The 13,289-nt window shown below is 29.5% G+C and overlaps 1 protein-coding gene across 1 annotated transcript; it reads right to left on the reverse strand.

Moving 5' to 3' along the window:
• Window positions 1-7,774: 7,774 nt before the first annotated feature.
• Window positions 7,775-11,472, reverse strand: LOC139859441 (uncharacterized). Its single transcript, XM_071848233.1, has 4 exons — window positions 10,641-11,472; window positions 10,170-10,524; window positions 8,953-9,827; window positions 7,775-8,691 (listed from the first exon to the last, which is right to left on the reverse strand). The coding sequence occupies exons 1-4, from the start codon at window positions 11,470-11,472 to the stop codon at window positions 7,775-7,777; spliced, it is 2,979 nt and encodes a 992-aa protein (XP_071704334.1).
• Window positions 11,473-13,289: the final 1,817 nt, after the last annotated feature.

The raw sequence follows: 13,289 nt of genomic DNA on the forward strand, positions 1-13,289 counted from the left end.
ATATATGTATATATATCTTCCTAAAGATTGTAATTAAAAGTTCTTTTGTACAAACTGTTAATGGTGAAAATATTTTAACGGGTAGGTAATACCCGATGAATATTTAGATTTCACATTAATAAGTTACACTGTACATTTTTCGAATCCGATTCAACAGTCATTTACTATCATACTTACATCCACAGATATACGAATCTATTCACCACAGAATAACCATTTTCATTCAATTTCATATTTGGATTTTTACTTATCAGAATTCAACAAGTGGCATAATGAAGAAAATATTGGACAAAATAAAACTTATTAGAAACAAACAAATTAACTATGAGAATTTTGTTAAGAATCCACGCTAACAAAATTCTAGCTAACTGTTCCTAGCTAACTGCTAATTCCTTATTACATTTTAATTATCGCAATTTAATTCTCGCAATTTTATTTATCGTCATTTAATTTCTGTTATTTATTTTACGTACTTTAAATATCGAGACACGTATACAAAGTTTTGACATATCATATCGACGCATCTATATATATTATTTGGAATAACCATAGACACTCTATATGCGGTAATGTTGGAGTTAGCTATACAAGGTTGAGGTTGATTCTAAAATAATATATATACTTTGAGTTGTGATCGAGTCTGAGACATGTATACAATGGGTCACGATACGTATTAATTAACTCGAATAATATATACATTAATTATTGAATTACTGACTGTGGACTACCAACATTGGACAATTAAAATAAATTAAAATATTGATTATAACATATGAAACTAAATATTTCTTCAAGTTTGCCACTTGATTTTATCTTAAACATTCTTTGTATCTTAACGATCACCATCAACGTTTAATCATCTAAAAACCTTCAATATTCTTGAAAACCCTCGGTTTGATAACCGATGATCCAGATTCGTTAACTTTGAAAATAATGACGAAGCAACATGTTGTAGATGGTCTAAATGGCTAAAAGTTTGATAATAAATGGAATGTTGAGAATGCTCGATAGAAAATTTGGTATTGAAAAAAGGATTGAGCTAACCATGAAGGAGACCAAGGATAAATACAAGGACCAAACCCTATATTCAAAGAATCCAGGTAATTCTGGATCCGATGAAATCTTTAGAGAATATCTTGCTCCGAAGTCATGTTAAAATTGTGAAGCCCCAGAAATTTTCGACCAAATTTAAACTTTGATCTTATATGAGTTCGACACGATAAGCAAAGTCTGTAATGTTGAATCTCAAAATTTTGAAGTGTTTTCATTTATGCAATTACCCTTTGACTGTTCTCGATGATTCACGAGCCTATAATGTATATATAAATATAAATGATTATATATGTAAATAGTTACATATAATAAATTAAATATGTTACTGAACTATTATAAAATAACTTAAGGTAACCAAAACTTGTTATTTGAATATGTGGAGTATATTGACTATAAATAATTTTGAATATGAATTGTCAACGATTAAATGTATACCTTAAATTATTTGTTTCAAAATAAATGATTAATATATTTATCTAAGTAACAAAACTTAAAATTTAAAACAATTTTATATATATAATAGTTGAATATATATATATATATATATATATATATATATATATATATATATATATATATATATATATATATATATATATATATATATATATATATGTATATATGATTGCAATACAATTGATGATTATATGTTTATTGTAATATATTAAAATATATAAATATTAAATATATGTATATAATTAGTAGACACTACATAAGTAATAAATTGTAATTGAAGTATATTAAATGTAACTGCGAGTTAAAAATATACAACTGTTATGACATATATTATTATTACTAATTCCATTAATATCAAATATAGTAATATTAATAAATACTAAATATTAAAATTTTAATAAATTTAATGTAATGATTATCAAAATAAATACTTAAAATATAAACATTACTATAAGAATGACTAAAAGTATTATATAGTTGTAACTTAGATATTATTAGCTAATATGATTAATACATGTATCATATATTGATTATTAGTAATGTTATTATTATTATTAGTATTATAATTATTATCATAGTTATATGTTTCATAATCATTTTTATTTAACATTATTAATATCACTATTCTTAAATATTGGTAGTAGCTTTATTATCTATTAAAAATATTATTATTATTATTATTATTTATATTATTATTATTAATATTGTAGCATAGTTATTTTTATGTTATTAATATTATTTTATTATCAGAATTTATAATATTAAAAGTATTAATATTATTTATATATTTATTAAATATTAAGATTAATATATAAAAAGCAGATACAGATAATTCGCGTAAGGTATATAAATTATCAGATTCATTTTTTTGTTCTTTTTCTGCTTTCTTTTTTTTCCCTGTCCTTCTCCTACCGTGATTTATTGTCGAAAGGATCTCTCAGATAATGATATCGATTATATCATGTTGAGGAAGATAAGTCGTTCAAATTCTTTCATTCTCTTTATCATTACAAATTTTTTTTTTTTTTTTACAGAATCAATTTTTTTTACCGATGACTTGTGTTCTTGACAAATTATACCATAATTTGAGTTCGTCTATCATTGTAAAATCTAAAAGTGCAGGTTTTTTAGTAATCATCTAAGTGAGCTACCTGCAAATTTTCGATCTCTAATTCTTTCAATCAAATACGAATTTTCGAAGTAAAGTTTTTGATTAAAAAGTCAACCGAATATTCAAAGATCAAATTGAAGTTTTAATAGTTGTTTCTGTTAAAATTGATGTTTGAGAAAGTTTTTAGACGTGATTTGGAACATAAATTGTGTTGAAAGCTTTACCTAAAACGTTCTCAAATTAACAATCAATTTTTTTTCCTTTGCAAGCAGCGACGCAGCAACTGCTGCACATATTTTTTTATTTTTTCATTTTGATCATTAAAAATCGTTTATATGTTGGATGATAAATCCTAAATTTGTTTTGGTAACTATTTTTAAGGTTTAAAGAATTTGGGTTAACTAATTATTGAATGAAGAAGATGAAGTTGAGCATAAACTTTATTTACTGGTTATATAGATATGGGAAGGGGTTTAATTAGAAAAACAGAATTGCTTGAATGGTTAGAGGTGTTTGCGGGTATCCAAGAGGTCGGGGGTTCGAGTCCCGTTCTGGGCAATTCTTTTTGCGAGCTAGTTTTCAAGGTAGTTTCATTTTTTTTAAAACTCATTATTATTAATATCATTGTTATTATTAAATATTACAATTATTGTTATTGTTAGTATTAGTATTAGTGAATGTTATTAATAATAGGATTATTATTATTATTATTATTATTATTATTATTATTATTATTATTATTATTATTATTATTATTATTATTATTATTATTAATATTATTATTAATATTATTATTATTATTATTATTATTATTATTATTATTATTATTATTATTATTATTATTATTATTATTATTATTATTATTATTATTATTATTATTATTATTATTATTACTACTAGTTAAAGACCCGCGGCTTCGCGGGTTCAATTAAATAATAACAGTGAAATTAAATTTAAAATGATGAACAATTATGAAATAATCGAGTCATAATGAACATCAGTAGCTGTATGGTCTTATGGTAATAAACAATATAATAGCAATATAGTCAACCACTAACAGTTGTTTCAAATACCATATTATTCAATCTCTTGAAAATTATGACAATTAAAATATGTTCTCATATGGGTATAGCTTGCCATTGGTGATTAAATGAAAGCAATCTTTTCTGGTAGTTGTGTAATGTGATCCATGCCAAAGCGCATTGCCTAGTAGTGAGTATAGTTTGTAAGTTTTCAAGAGTAGTAATACGTAATTCGTCGGCCTGTAGAATAACATACATTTCAATAAATGCACAACAAAATTTAAACAAAAATTATTAATAAATCAAATAAAAATTTAACTTAAAAAAATGAGATTTTACCTGATCGCAATAGGTGCTAACAACTGACATTCTCCCTAGATTTTCAGACATTTGATTTGAATAATTGTTCATTGCTGAAAAGTCTCCTTTATCAACAAAGGATTTGCCATTGAAAGAATCAGCTAAAGTATCTTGTAAATTGTGAACGTAAGTTGAAATTTTCATTTCTTCTTCTAAGGTCGCATCTTTCAATGAATTCATCTTACCAATTTGTCTTTCACTTAGTTCCACGTGGTTAGTAATTAACTACATGTCAAAATTACAAAAATTTAATATATATATATATATATATATATATATATATATATATATATATATATATATATATATATATATATATATATATATATATATATATATATATATATATATATATATATATTCATACGTTAGATATCTATGTATATATAAAATTTCAAATTAATTACTGACCTTTACTATATTGGAGGGCCTTAGTCCACCTAACCAAGCAAGAAATTGTTCTACATGCGACATCCACGATCCAAATAAAATGCTGAATACATTTAATTTTGCTGCATTGCTTTTTTGTTTTGCTAATTCAATATAATGATCTAATATTTGTTTGTTAAGCGGATCAATTTGATTAATTTGATTATCAGTAGACTGCAGCATCAACTTTTTTTGCAGCGTTATTACCATTTGATCATGCTCTTCGTACCAGACCAAGTATATAGATCGAAAATTACCAGGATCTGTTTAGTCAATTAATTGATATATATTTTTTTAAATTTCAATTGTATAGAATTACATATAACTTGTTAAATGTATTGTAATATAAAATTACCAGGATTGATGTGATGACAACTCAACACCTGAAATATGTTTGTATTTTACATTAGTTTGAAATTAAATTGCTATAATGACATATTAAGATTTATTGATAAAGTTACAATATGTAAACAAACTAAAATAAAATACGCTTATAGTTTCAAACCTTTTGAGCGGCTGTGTGTTGTTCTTGAAGCTGTTGATTGAGATGTTGAATAGTATTTTGCAGATTATCTAAGCATTCCTATATTATTCAAAATCAAAATATTTTTACAAACATATTTTTAATCAATATCTTGTACGTAATTTAGACAACCAACAGTTTTAGTTTATTATAAAAGTTGGTTTTACTATTGATTATAATGAAATCAGAGTATAGCTAGTTACATATATGTTTCAAATAGATCTTTTTAAATTACAAAATTAGTGAGGTTGTTTACAATTAACGACTGAAACAATTGTGTTTCAGGTTATAAGTGATGAGTGTAAAGCATGTTCGTGTGTACGTATTATAACCTAAACACTAACAGTATAACATAAAAAGTACCTTTTTTTGTTGGCGACATTTCTGGACTGCAATTCTTTTTTTGTTCTTAATATCTTGATCACGTAATTCCTATATCATAGAAATAATTATGTTATCATGGTGAAAAGTGTAATCGATAAAAATAGAGGCAGAAAACGTTGATCAAAGACTATCATACATAAACATATGGATGATAAAGTAAGAATTGATTTAGTAAATAGAAAACAATTAACCTGTTCCTCTGGTGACAATTGTTTCTTCTTGTATTTACCACGTTTCTTCCTTTGATTATGTGTAGGTTGCGTATAAATTTCAGTAGCTTCCACAGGATTGTTCATGTTATGTTTCCTGGTACCTGTTACACCATCGTTGGGTATTCTGTTAATAAGGAGTTTTATAATTAAATAAAGGTATGGGATTTATTTTTAACAAAGAAGAAGCAAAATATACCGTGATTGCTGACCCTATTGAAGATGGTTTGTAGTATAATTATTTTAAAAGAAAACACGTCAATGATTTGATTAGATTGTTTAAAACCTTATTTTTGATAAAAATTGAGAGTATAATTAATTGCCACTAAAATAGGAGTTTGTTTATCAATAGATTGGACTATAAGTCAAAAATGTTTGATTTACCTATTTTTTAGGCCAAAACTCACGGGTTTATTTTTGCCAATGAACTCATAAGCTAATTTCTTAATTTAATTGTACCAACAACTAATATTGATATGTTTTTTGATTTTAGTTTATTAATACCAACCGTGATTTTAAACCCAATTTTACATAACATCAGCAGCTACAATGGAACAGTTTTACTTGATCAGTCTAGACATTTTATATTTGCTACAATACATATAAATATGATAATTTAATTGTAAATCAGGTAGTCTGACCCATCTAGAATACATATACTAACACTAAACATGTTGCATATACAAATAATGAATCTGGAACAATAATTATGCAATAAAGGATTAAAGATGACTGTTAAATATTGGTTTAAACGAAAAAATCACAAATGTTATGAAATTAAAATTCATAAGACACCATCAATGCATAACAACTGATAGGTGTTTCAGTACCTAAAAAAATTAACAAATCCCACATTGAGTATTGAAAATATCTAAGTTTGCAATGGTTGTAGCTGCCAAATAATTGATCAGACTGCATCACTTGAAAGTGTTAACGTTGGACCTGCAAATGCAATAGATACACTTGTTAATCAATCTTGGAATCTTTTCTTTATCAACAAATAATAAGCAACTGCAATAAAACATGGATCAATATCAGTGTGCCAACTTATGTCCCTATATAAGCAAAATAAAAGTCAAGAAACCCGAAAAAAATTCATATGATGACCAATAATTAGCGATCAATCTGAGGCATTTTAATAATCAGATTTTTGTCAGTTGGATTACAATTAGCGGTGTCATAACTACTCTTGAACAAATAATGGTGTATCTTGTTTATCAACATTGTTGACGGTTTATTAAGCCTTGAAGGATAATAAGGTAGTATTAGGAGTATTATATGTAAACAAAATAATGTAATATAATTTACCTTGAATATTTCTTTGACTCCAACATAATTTGGTAATAACAGAAATGTTGAGAAGCAGATAGGTAACTGATGTGAACATCCCTGAAATGTGAAGTCACAGTTGTAATATATAATACGTTAAAATTAAAAAAAACTGAATTGGCTATTAAATAATATGGACATAAAAGTATTACCTATGATTTGGTTGTTATACTTTGCAAAACCTCTTTGTATACTACATTTTTCGTTTTGCATGTGTCCTTTCCCTTGTCGTCTAAGAGGACTACTTTTAAGCCCTTTTTGCTAGTCACACGAGAAACAGCAACATATAGCTGCCCATGAGTGAAAACCGGTTTACGAAGATATAAACCAACATTAGCCAACGATTGTCCCTGACTCTTATTAATCGTCATTGAAAAACACACTGAAATAGGAAACTGCCTACGCTGAAATCTGACAGCAATCTTATTGTCAGTAGGAGCAACTATCATCCTTGGAATGTAAGTGATGTTACCAAACGAATGCCCAGTGATGATTCGTGCTTCAATTGTGTGTTCACCAAGTCTTTCAACTGAAGTCGAGTACCATTACACAAACCTTTCGACTGATCAATGTTACGAAGTAACATAATTGGTACGCCTACTTTAAGAGTTAATTTATGGTTAGGGACTCCAGGCACTTTAAGTTCATTCAATATCTCAGGTGAATATAACTGTTGTGCAAATAAATCATCATCTTCATCCGGACAAAGACTATCTGAACTATAGTAGACTTTTTCATCACCATCTATGTTGGAAAAAACATGATCATTGATAGAGTCAACTTGTTCATTAGTAGGAGCAAGTATGGCTCTATCTTGGAAGAATTTAGGGTTTGACATATTCTCATGAAGTCTAGGATAGGTGGAGTCTATAATAGTCTCAATGGGGTTTTCGTTAGTTTAAAGCAAAATATCGTCCTGGAAATCTATATCTGCTTCACCATCATTCTGCAAGTTAAGCTTTCCTTCACCAATTTTAAGAATCCAATTTGCAAAGTCAGCTAATTCAGAATCGTCCATTTCATTAGTGCCACTTCTCAAATGCATGTTCTTGGTTAGTTCTAACACAGTTACATCTCTCCATAAATACGAAGAATGTAGTGATGCGTTAACTATCTCTGCTCTTGTACCTCTTTGTATGACAGGTAGAATTTGTCGAAAATCTCCACTAAAAACAACGACCTTACCACCAAATGGTTTATGTTTTGCTTGTGGACGGATAATGTCCCTCATAGTCCTATCAAAAGCCTCAAAACAGTGTTTGTGCATCATGGGAGCTTCATCCCAAATGATTAGTTTTGCCTGATTCAAAAGTTTAGCAAGTTCACTATCCGGTTGAATAGAACAAAAAGAATCTTCTAGAATATTAATTGGAATGGAAAATCGAGAATGTGCTGTTCGACCACCGGTTAGTAGTAAAGCTGCTATACCGCTTGATGCTACATTAATAACAATGTCTCCACGTGATCTAATAGCTGCTGCAAGGGTTTTCCAAACAAAAGTTTTACCGGTTCCACCATATCTGTAAACGAAATATAATCCAGCAGCTTGTTGATCAACAGTAGTAATAATAGTGTCGTAAACTACTTTCTGCTCCGTTGTCATGGTAGCACATAAGGTACGATGCTCTTCCTCAATATCAGCAATGTTGTAGTTCAATTCATCTTGTATTAGCATGTTGCAAGAAGTATTTATGAATTCATAATCCGGAAAGGGCATGTTTGGTATATTTTTCAACGTTGCACCTGAACGATTTAACTCAATTTCAATTTTAGCCAGAGCCAAATTGTGAAGAACGTTTGTCAATTTGTCAACATCTTCACAAAAACGTGATATAATATATAAGTATGAAGAAAAAAAAAAGTAAGCTGCCAAATTGCGGTATCATTAAAGAGTAACGAAATAATATATTCTAAAATTTAAAATATTTTTAAGAACAAAGTATGCTTATCATAAAACAAAGTGTTGCATAGGGCATACTTTATTTTAAATTTAATTTATAAATTTACTTTATTACAAAATAACATATGATTAAATTTGATATAAAAAATAAAAAGGAATTGATATAAGTAACATACCATTTGTTCTTAACCTTTCTGGAACTTCGTGTTTGAGATCATCAGATAGTAAGTCACACGTTTCTTTCCATACACGGTCTGGAGAAGCAATACTATCTGATGTAATTAATGATACAAACAATCCACGACAATAGTGTCCAGAAGCCCAAGTATGAGTCTCTTTAATGGAAGCAATGTATTCCTTGTCGTCATTTAAAAGTCCTAGTGCGTAACATGCTTCCTTAAATGAATCATGCACCTTACCATCAACCGTTCGTATATCTTCAAAACACGTTGGTCCCCTTACCTTGTTCAATAATATACGAAGATAGTAAGACTCACCTGATTTAGGATTTACAAAATGGATCCGTCCAACAGTTTTCTGGCTTGTTCTTTTAGTCCACTTTCGGGTATTACCATTCCAAACATAGTATCTTGGAAATTCAACATAAGTGTATTGGCGTGCTTCATTATCATGTCGATTTCGGTTCATCCATTCTATAAATTGAGAAGCACCCACTGATGGTTTTTCAAGAACAGATTCCATGGGCTCGTCTTCATCAAATACAATTGGTTGGTGGTCTGGCAGGTGAAAAGAAAGTCTGTACACTAAAGGTGACCTATTAACAATTTCGTAATTGAATAAACGCCAAGAGGCCTCACACGCTGAAATGTATCTGCAGCTATAATACTCAGCTATCTCATCTTTCTCCTTTTTCATACAGTTACTGTTATCTGCAGTAGTAGCATCTTCTTGAAATGACACGGATATCCTATCTGGACCCTTGTTTATATATTTGAACAAATATTTTATGGATCCAATTTTATTGCACGACTCGAAGTTGATATGAGCTTGGTATTGTTTCAAGAGTGTTTTGTTGTATGGAACAACGTTCCTGCACAATAACATTTAATAGTTAGCAGGTAATATAAATAAATTCCGACATTAAAAATATTTGCAACCATGGCTGTTTATAAATAATTAAGCATAGAGCAAATATATGATATTTTTAATTATTAATGATAGTTTAATTAGTAGGCTTAACATTTAGTTGATACAACTAAAATTATATTTTGACATGGAAAATACGATGTTTAGAACACACATTTTTACCAAATTCTAAATTATGTGAATTTTTAATATATCGTACGTACTTATCTCCCTACTTAATTAAAAGCTGAATTATGCAGTTCTTTAAAAAAACTTGTTAAAATAGAGTGGTGGAAAAGGGTCTGACCTGTTGTCAAGTTTCGAGTCCTTTTTCATAATAAAGTTCCCATCGTCACGTCTCCTATACAGAGGATATCCTTCTTTATCAAAATGTGTTTTGTCTGTAAAATCCTTAGGAAAACGCTTTGAACACTCTTTGTTTACCATACAAGGACATGAAAGGTGTTTTGGGCCACAAGGTCCGTGCATCATAAAATCCTGGACAAGTGTGTACAACTCTGGATCGTCTTCTTTGTTTGGTATTTCAGCGCATATAAACTTATCTATGTCCTCTGGATTTGGTATTTTGTCTTCTTTATCTATAAATATGCATATATGCGCATGTGGTAGACCTCTTTTTTGAAACTCTATGACATAGAGATCTGTTCATCGTAAGTTTATATATTAGTAAGCATGGCTATAAAATAACTTAACAAATAGTAATTTAAATGTAAAGTTAATTAAAATGAAGATCTTGCAAGATTTAAAAGTAACTTACGTCCTTGTAGTTTACCAAAGAGTTTCTCTTTCTTGATTTGGTTCATTAATGCATCCAACTTAATCTTAAAAACACGGGTGGTTATATCAGGACGGTCTTCGGGTTTCAAATTATATGGTTCCAAAAACCTAAGAATTTCTGGCCACTGAGAGTTGCATGTGAATGTTATAAAAAAATCAGGATAGCCAAATGCTCTAACAATGGCCATGGCATCCAAGTAATTTTGCTGCATATATCGTGCACCACCAGTAAAGGATGATGGTAGTGTCACTCTAGTTCCCATAATCGATACGTCATTATCCCCTGAATTTTGTGCCTCGTATAAAGAAGATAGTTGTACCCTTCTGAAAGCTTTTTGATTGTTTCTAATGTAAAAAAGCCTTGTGTTTTCAACCATTGTATAAGCATCAACTATAAACTGCTGTAATAATTTTCTAGACAACAATATCAATGATGTTTCATTTACCCTCTTTTGCAACCGAAAAGCAAAAAACTCTCTTATGGTTAGTTTTGAATGACCTGTGGCATCCTCTATCTCCACACCCTTATGAAAAATTTCTGGTCGATATCCATCCTCTGCATGCGGAAACAATATAGGATATTGAAGCGCCAGATAAGAAGGGTGCAACTCACTGATACGTTTTAAACCTTTAGAACGACTATCCAAAATAATGTCCCTTTTGTCTGTGGTGCCATCAATATCTCCGATTACCAAAGCAGCTACCTCATCAGCTGTAGGTAGATTATAAGTCCTTCCATCTTTAGCTCTACTTCCAATTAATTTAATTTTTATAGTTTCTTTTTCATTCATGTCATACCTATCTCTTGCCATTCTAAATTTCTTCACTAAAGGATTCGTTTGATCCAGCAATCCTTTAATCTGAAAACAGTGTCAGAATCCAGGCCATATTGGCTTGTATTACTGCTTGCATTGCGTGAATTGCTGTCATAAATAATAAGTTCGAAAACCATTAAATGCATTCATGTTATGATTAAAGTAATATTTAGAGATAAACTGGTATGAAATATATTAATTTTGAAACCTTACAAAAAATTATAGAAGATAATATTTTATACCTGTATGCATTAATTCGGTTGTCAACCTCATGTTTAGTATCGTAAATGTACAATTGACAAAATCTTGGCTCTTTTCCCGGCTGTGGTATTAAGCTTCCTCCAAGATGGTAATTTTGACCACACATACGATAAACATAGGGACCCTTACCTGAGTTAATTTTATGATCCACCTTCCCACCAATAGATGTGAAACTAAACATCATGTTATAACGTCTGACATTTTTAACAAACTTCTTTGACCTGTCCGAAGTTCCTGAGAAAAGTTCCATGAGTAACTGTGGGGGTTTATTCAAAGTTGGAAGTTCTACTTTTCTGTTTAAACAACATAGAGAATATATCTTTTTCGTGAAACTCTTGTTGCCGCGCATTGCTTTAGATTTCCATAAGCATGCCTTACAAGCTTTACACACATATATAGCATCTCCAATGTCTCTATATTCTGTATACATCAAAGAGAGTTTAAGCGGGGACTTAATTACTTATATTCTTATAGTTTCTTATGGTTACATGGTGTATCTAATTGAATTTGTTTAAAATAAATACTTAGGTTGGTTACTACTTTTGCAGTTGATATTGAATATGAGGTAGTGCACTAATAGTACAATATCAGAATAATAATATATATCAACCTGTCGATATTCCAGCCATCTTTGCAGATTGAGAGTCAACAGACTGAATGTTAGACTTTTGCATAGCAGAACTTGCACAGGGTATCAAGTCGTTAGAGCTAAAAGCGTATTTTGGTGGTCGTCCTCTACGCTTTGTAATAAGGTCTTTATTGGATTTTATTGGCAGCTGTATCGAAGATGAAGATGAGTGTTGACCTGTAAAAAATATTGAATTTGAGAACACTATATACTTAATAATAAGTTGATATGCATAAATTAATTTGTGTTAGAAAACGGCTCAACCAAATAAGTATCTTGTTGTGGATATTTCTTTGGTCTTCCCCTTGGTCTAGAAATCCGTTGAGTGTCCGACAAATGCCCAAGATTGGATGTCATGCTGCTTCCACATGAAGTTATGCCTGATGAAGTTTTTACGTTTCTATCGATAGTTGTGATTGTATTGACTTTAGAACTTATCGTGGTCAAGGAGGAAAATTGTTGAATTCTACTATTTTCCTTGACTACATGAACTTCACTTGTTATGGCTGTTGGAGGAACTGAGATTTTTTGAAGTGCTTATCAGTTAAGAATTCTTTTAAAACAATTAAAAAAAAGTATAGAACATCTAACCGTTAGTATTGACATTGATGGAACTTGTTATTGTGTTGAAGGGAACTGGTTGTGTGTTTTCTAAATTGTAAATTGGTGGTCTACCTCTACGCTTAGATCCTTTTGAACAATCAGATACTGTATTTGGTGATTGGGAATATGTAGTTTGGCAACGGACATCTGGTATGAAAATACAGAGCACAAAATCGTGTATAATAATAATAAACTTGAATAAAATGGATTACTTTTCAGAACCATTGATTTACTATTTATTGTTTTAAAGAGAAGTACTTACCATTCTTTGGTAACCTATACGGAGGCACGTTTGATGTTGGAGAAGAAATGTAGCGTGAAG

Source organism: Rutidosis leptorrhynchoides, chromosome 7, assembly GCF_046630445.1.
Source record: "Rutidosis leptorrhynchoides isolate AG116_Rl617_1_P2 chromosome 7, CSIRO_AGI_Rlap_v1, whole genome shotgun sequence".
Classification (NCBI taxonomy): Eukaryota; Viridiplantae; Streptophyta; class Magnoliopsida; order Asterales; family Asteraceae; genus Rutidosis; species Rutidosis leptorrhynchoides.

Excerpts from the sequence above, each read along its gene's own strand:
- LOC139859441 (XM_071848233.1), bottom strand. The coding sequence starts at position 11,472 with ATGGCAAGAGATAGGTATGACATGAATGAAAAAGAAACTATAAAAATT. Across the intron at positions 9,828-10,169 it reads GACTCGAAACTTGACAACAG|GAACGTTGTTCCATACAACA; the intron begins GTCAGACCCTTT and ends GTTATTGTGCAG. Across the intron at positions 8,692-8,952 it reads AGAAAGGTTAAGAACAAATG|ATGTTGACAAATTGACAAAC; the intron begins GTATGTTACTTA and ends GTTTTTGTGAAG.